Below are 6,812 nucleotides of genomic sequence, written 5' to 3'. Positions count from 1 at the left end.
AGAGAGAGAGAGAGAGAGGGAGGGGCAGAAGGGGCCAGGCACATCGGCCAGGGGCCCGGGGCGCCGCGACCGCGGGCCGCCGGGGGCCCCCGCCCACGCCCCAGGCACTGAAACGCCGCAGGCTGAGACCGAACGCGGCGCGCGGTGTGCGCGCGCGCGCGCGCGCGCGCTTGCCCCGCGTTTGTTGCCGGCGCCTCGCCCTTCGGCCTGGAGTGTGCCCCCTGTGCGCGCCGGTGTTGGCATGGGGCAACCGGCGCGGCCGGGCCGCGGTTCCTCCGCCCGCCCCGGCGGCGGGCCCCTGCCTCTGGTCGCCGCCGCCGCTCCCCCCCCCCTGCTCGTGGCGCGAGGGGACGGCCCCCGGCGCGTCGGCCCGCGCGGCCCCCCGCCCGAGGCCCGCCGCAAGCGCCCGAGGGTGGTATGCACGCGCACCGACGCGCGCGCGCGCGCGCGCGCATGTTGTGCCCCTGTCGCCGTGCCACCGGTTCCGGACCCCCGGGCCCGGCCCACGCGAGGCGCACGCTCCTCTCCCGGCCCTTCCTGAGTACCGGGATCGGTTGTTTCCGGGTTCTCGGCCAACGGCGTCGGGGCGCTCGGGCGCGCCCCCCGCGCGCCGGCCCGGCGGAACTTCCCGGAAGCAGGGCCCGCCCGGGCGGCTGTCGGCCGCGCGCCGCCGGCCGGTCGGCCCTTTCACACGGGAGGCCTGCCTGCCGGGGGCCGGGCAGCCCCCTCGCCCATGCGGCGGGCCGCATTCTTCGGGACCCGCAAGGCCGGGGGCGGAAAAATGTGCCCCAGGTGGGTCGCACGCCCAGGCCCGCGGGCCGTGGCCGGCCTCGGTGCGCACACGGAGGACACCATTCCAGTCGGCCTTCGCGCCGGCCAGGCAGCATTCTCCCGGGGGAGCGGCGAAAACAGGCAGCAGCCGGGCCCCGGGCGGGGGGGAATTTGAAAGCCCCATTACCCGGACCACAAAACTTGGTTATGCAGGGCCGCTGGCAACAACAGTCCCCCCCCCCCCTCCGCCGGTCCCTCTCGCGCATGCCGCCGTCGCGAACAATCGAGGTCGGCTCAAATGCGGACTCCCGCACCCGCGAGCCCGGGGGGTGGGGATTACTCACCCATGAGCAGAGTTGTCCCTCGGTCCCGGGCCGGGCGCCCGCCTGGCACAGCCGGGCCGCGGCCCCCCTACGGCCGGCCATGTCCCAGCGCATCCCGGCCGGCCGGCCGGGGCCCTCGCCGCTCATCGGGTCTGGGCCATGCTCCTGCCGTTCGGCCCGAGGGACGGCCGGTGGATGGCTTTCCCCCGGCGCAAAGGGCCCCCCCCCTGCGGTTGGCCGGGACACCCGTGGCCCGCGGCGGGAGCGCGCCCGGCCGGCACATTCGGACGCCCATGCTTCGGTGCCTGTCCCCGTCCCCCCCCCCTTGCATCGGATCCCGCCGGCCGGCCCGCCACGCCCTCCCCCCTCGGCCGGGGGGGGCACGCTGCGTGCCCTGGCGGGGCAGCCGGTTTCCCTGCTTCTGCCGGCAGGCCGGCCGGTCGGCCGCCCCTCGACACCGGCTGCCCCGTCGGCCAGCGGGACTTGCCTTGGGCCCCCTCCTTCTCCCCTTCCGCCGGGGGGTGGGTGTAGATCTGCAGGCCGTTTGCAGGGCGAGCATCCGGCGGCATGGCTGCTTGGTTCCAGCACGCCGTGGCCGGGGGCCATGCCCGGCGGTCGACGCCCGGTGTGGGGGCGATCAGTCAGGCTGCCTGCCTGGTGGTCCTTGCCCCGCGCTCCCCCCCGGGCTGGTCATCGCACTTGGTGACCACCCGACCCGCTGGGCCCAGCTGTGCCGGCGTGCGCAGACGCCCGGCTTTCCTCTGGCGCTGGCCCCGGCCAGCCCTCCCGACTGGACGCGGCTGTCAGCGCCGGACCCGGCCATGTTGGCGTCCTCGCTGACCAGGCTGCCCTGCCGGACACCAACCCCGCCCCCTCACCCGGCCGCCTTGCAGCCTGCCCCGCTGTCGCCCGCCCCAGGGGGGGGGGGGGGACGGGAGAGGGCGGCCAGATGCCCGGAGCATGCGCCGCAGCGAGAGCAACAGCCAGAGCGCGCGATGATGGCCCGAGGGGGTCGCCTCCTCCCGGCATCCTGGCCCCCGCGGCCGGAATTACTCCAACAGGCGTCGGGTATCCCCTCCCCTGGCCCGCCTTGCCCGGGAGATTGCCCGGCCTAGAACCCGGTCCCCGAGGCCACCCCCGGGCTTGTTTGTCCGCGAGCCGGCCCCAAAACCGTCGGATGGGCGCACGCGAACAGGCCCAAAAAACCGGACAGAGTGCGTCAGCGCGGTGTCGGCCTCCTCCAGTCGTCCGGATGAGTATCCGCACCCGGCGGGGCGAATGGTTCGCCTCGCGGATCCCTCTGCCGACCTGTCGCGGAGAGGTCAGCCGGCCTCGCAGGGGGCAGCGGGGAGGGGGGGGGGGGGCCGGGGGCGCCGATGATGAATGCTCCACGCCCAGTTCCCTGCGCCCCCCGGTCGGGGCCAACCTATCCGGGCCCAGGCGAGCATCGGCCTATGTGGGCCGGTGCATCACCTTTCGTCCGGTTGTGCCGGCGGCCGGCGCGGCGGGAATTATGCCGAGCACGGCGACAAGGGGCCGAGAGGGGCGGGACGCGGGGGGTGCGCGCGGGCGAGGGATGGAGGGCAGGGGGGGGCAGGGCCAGAGGGTCAGACTCGCAGCACCTTGCGGCCCTAGCTTTGGCCAGTGCGAGGGATCTCCAGAATCCGCCACGTGTGCTGGGATCTCGGCACACGCAGCAGAAGGCAATCCGGAGATCCCATCTGTTCGGGCTGGTCGGAACCGCCGGCCAGGCCGCCGAGGCGCCACGAAGCACTGCCAGCCGGCAGGCCCGCGCCCGCCCCAAGCCCGGGTGCCGGGCAGCCAGGCTGCCCCGTCAAAGGGCCCTGGCCCTCTCGCAGGTGGTCCCTCATCTACACCTCCCCGTCCGGGCTCCTCGCCTCCCCCGCTGCCTGCGCCCTGCTTGGTGTGACCCCCCGCCCCCCTCCCCTCCTACCGCCGCCTATGGCCCCGCCCCCGGCCGGGCATATCCGCGACTTGCCAGGAGAACGAGGCCCAAGGCCAGGGACTGGGCTGTCGGCGAGGGCTTACCGGCGGCCGTGCCCATTGTTTGTTCGAGTGCCCAATTAGAAGCCGCGGCGTGCATGCATGATGAAAGTGCATTGCTTTGGTCGGCACGCGGGCACCGCGCATGATGCGGGCCGGGAGAATCCGCCGCGTGTGCTATGCCTGGCATGACTCGCGCGTCCTTTCCCCAAACCAAGGACCCGCGCCGGCGGCGACGGGCAGCTTTCCCGGAAATGACACACGCGCAATGTACAAGGCGCCCAAAGGGCCGCCCCATTCACTACGAGCCGGCGGGCCGCCAGCCCCGGGGCATCTCCCGCATGCGGGGTCCCCTTCCGGGGCCCGAGCGCCGATCTTGTCCGGCCGCACGGAAAGGTGCACACGCCACCGCCCCCTTTCAGAGCCGCGGGGCGCCGCCTGCTCGGGGGGGATCGGCCGGGGAGGGGGGGGGGTGGGGGCCGGGAGGTCGCGCCTAAAGGGGCGCACAGGGCAGCCCGAAAGCAGCACAATGGACCATCGCCCTGCGGCAAGGGCATGTGGCCGGGTCCGGTGGGCCGGCAACCGGGCCACCTCATGAGCGAGGACGACCCCCTGGCGCGAGGCCGGGCCGGCGGCCGGGCGATCAAGTAGCCGAGGATGCCCGATTCGTCGGGCCTGTCAACGCGGATGTGCAGCTGGTACTCGGACGGGCGACGCGTTCCTGTTGACGGGGTTGCAGCACCCAGGGGGCGGGACGGGGGCGGCGGCAAGCAAATTGGAGGCGACGCCTGGGAAATATGCCCAAGACGACCCCGAGACGGGGACGGGCAGAGGCACACATAGACACATACACACACACCTGGAGACTGGATATTGGAGGACACGGTCGGCAGGCGGGGGCCGCGGTCGCGATGGGCACCGAAGCACCGACATTTCGCCCTCGCACAGGGTCCGGGGAACGGGCGAGGCGGGGGGGGGGGGGGGGGGGGGGGCACGACAGGGACTGCTCCTCAGACTCGGGGGGGGGGGGGGGGGGGGGGGGGGGGGGGGGGGGGGGACGAGGACAGGCAATCAGGGAGTGAATTACGTCTGGCCGTCTGGCCTCGGGCGAACCATGCCCATCGAAGGGCACATTCCCTGCGGGCCGGGGTTTGGTCGGACGAAAGGCGGCGGCGGCGAGGCGGCCGGAAGCCCGGAAGCTGGGCCGCCCTCGGGGCGACCCGGTACCGGGAGCGGCGCGGGCAATCACGCGCGACCAAGGACACGGGCTCTCCCTTTGCCAGCTGGGCTGGGGAGGCGCGTGCCCTGCCGCGTGTGCCGGCCCGTGGGTCGGATCCACGCCAACCGAGGACAGGTAGGCACGGTGAGGTGCACATGGTCTGTCGGCGAGAACCCCTGTGAGGGCCGGGCAGCTGGTTTGGATGGGCTAGTTCCGACTGCAGGCAAGCGGGCACAGGATGCATTCGGTGGGCTGGGCGATCTAGCAGAGTCACGAGCTCAGGGGGCGGGGGCGGCGGGGCGCTGTGCCACAAGGCGCCCGGGGGTCAGACGGGGGGGGGGGGGGGGGGGCGGCGAGGAGGCGGTGAAAGAGCGCGAGGGAGGGAGCGAGAAGCAGAGGAGAAGGCACAGCCCGGCCAGTGTGCGTGTGTGTGTATGTGCCAGACGCATGGGTCTCCCGGCCGAGATCGGGCCTGGCCGGAGCGCGAAGCAGTGAGTGATGCATCGGGACGGCGATCGGCCCGGAGATCAGACAGAGAAAGCCCCGGACCGGGAGGGGGGGGGGGGCGAGCGAGAGAGCGGGAGCGACAGCGGGAAAGGCTGCTCATCAGTTCGGGGGAAGGCCCACGCGGAAGTGGCCTTCATTTCGTGTGAACAAGGTCACGACCACCTCCCGGCCCTCGCCGCGTGGGGGAGGGGGGGCGGGGGACTGTGGACTAGACGCATGGGTTGCCTGGGAGAGGGCCACAGTGGGTCGGGCCATTGACGAGGAAATGGCCCTGGGGGTGGTGCATCTCCGAGGGGGGCTACACCAGCAATCCCCCGGGCCTCGGGGGAACAGGCAAACGAGTACGCTGGATCTGGATATTTTTTCCATTTCCGGCCCCGCATTTTTCCCATTTCGCGCTGTCTCATTGCTTGTCGTTTCAGAGAAGGAGGCAACTTTCCGCGGAGAGAGCCCGGCGTCCGGGTGGCGAAAGTCTCGGCCGGGCAACTCGGCGTGGGGGCCGGGCCGAGCCGGGCCGGCGCGAGCAAGGTATTTGCCGCAGGCCCGGGACCTGGACCAAGCGAGGCCGTCATATGATGGGCAGGGGCGGAGCGGGGCGGGGGCCGCCGGGGTCCGTACGCGGAAAGTGCATGGTCGACTGGCCGACGGGCAGGCGAGCAGGCAGGCAAGCTCGAAGGAGCGCGGCCATTTGCCTTGCACCGGACAGGTGGGGGGGGGGGGGCACGTGTAGGATGCTGCTTCCGCGCACGCACTAAATATGCCTGCCCACGCGCCGAGAGCAGGGGGGGATTGGTTTGGGTGTCATGCCTTCTCCCCGGTTGTCGGAGGCCGCTGCAAGGGAAGCCGGATGCCGAGGAACAATGTGACGTCCTCCGGAAGTTGCCCCTGCCGCTCGGGAAGGACTGGGCCATGCGCCGAGGCGGGAAGCGTCGGCGCTCCGGATGCCAACCCCCTATTGCTTGCTCTTGGTCGAGCGGCAAGGGGCCCGCTCCATTGTGCGTGGAAACATTCCAGGGGGCACGTTGACGGTTGGAGGACGAGAAGGGCGAGGGTGGAGCGAGCGCGAGCCGGAGCCGGAGAAAGAGCCTGTGCAGCACCTGAAGCCGGCGCCGGGTCGAGGCGGTGCCGAAGCAGCGGGCCGGTAGAAAGCCCCGAGGCCGTTGGCGCACAGGCGCCGGAGGGCGACCGGGGACCCCCACACGCACAGAAGGCCAGGACGCGAGGACGCGCCGGGGTTGCTTTCGGCCGAGGCGGCATGTGTGGGCAGCACAGGGCGGCGCGGCCAAGATGACGGCTGTCCTCGGCGCGAAGCCGGCCCAAGGCAGGCGCGCCCTGTGGGGATGGGGGAAGCAAGGGGCGCCGGCGGGCGAAGGCGCGGAAGAGGGGCCGAGAACGAGCCCCCTCGCGCCTTGTCGACACTGTTCGCCGGGGGGGGGCACCTCCAGGCCGACCTAATGCCAAGAGGAAGCAATTTCCCCGTTCGCCGGAGGGGGGACCTCCCCAGCAGAGGATACCAATGCAACAAGCGTCGGGAGCAGACCCGACCGGCCGGCCGCCCGGGGGGGGGGGGGGGGATTCCCTCAAAATTGCCCCTCGGAACTTGGTACCGGCCAGGCGGCGGCCGGGAGGCCGGCCACAGCGGCCGGCCGGGCGAGGAGACCGCCGATGCCCCTCCCGGCCTCCGCCCCCACCAGGCGGCGGCCCATTTCACGCGGCGATCCAGGGCTTTCGATGGAAGGCCTCCCGCGGAAGGGGCCCGCCAGCCATAACCGTGCAATGAAGCTGAACAATAAAGACATCCGCGCACTCGAGCCCCTCCGCCGCGGAAGGCAGGTGATGTAGCAGTCCACGCAGGGGCACATGTCGGAGCATGGGTGTTCGCGGGGGGGGGCGGGGGCAATATCTCGTCCATTTTGGGCGGCGGTCCGGTTGTCGGCGAGCCAGGAAACGCCGGAGGCCAAGAGGTGGGCGGTGCAGGGGGGGGGGGG

General features: G+C 72.7%; 1 protein-coding gene across 1 annotated transcript; it reads right to left on the bottom strand.

Moving 5' to 3' along the window:
- Nucleotides 1–2,725: 2,725 nt before the first annotated feature.
- On the bottom strand, nucleotides 2,726–3,159 carry H696_02584 (hypothetical protein; the record flags this gene model as incomplete). Its single annotated transcript, XM_009496495.1, has 2 exons — nucleotides 2,726–2,920; nucleotides 3,103–3,159. 2 exons carry the CDS (start codon nucleotides 3,157–3,159, stop codon nucleotides 2,726–2,728), a joined length of 252 nt encoding a protein of 83 aa, XP_009494770.1.
- Between the last annotated feature and the right edge of the window lie 3,653 nt (nucleotides 3,160–6,812).

Source organism: Fonticula alba (assembly GCF_000388065.1).
Source record: "Fonticula alba strain ATCC 38817 unplaced genomic scaffold supercont2.4, whole genome shotgun sequence".
Lineage (NCBI taxonomy): Eukaryota > Rotosphaerida > Fonticulaceae > Fonticula > Fonticula alba.
Note: the sequence above shows the minus strand (reverse complement) of the source record. Positions and strands in the feature narration are given on the sequence as shown.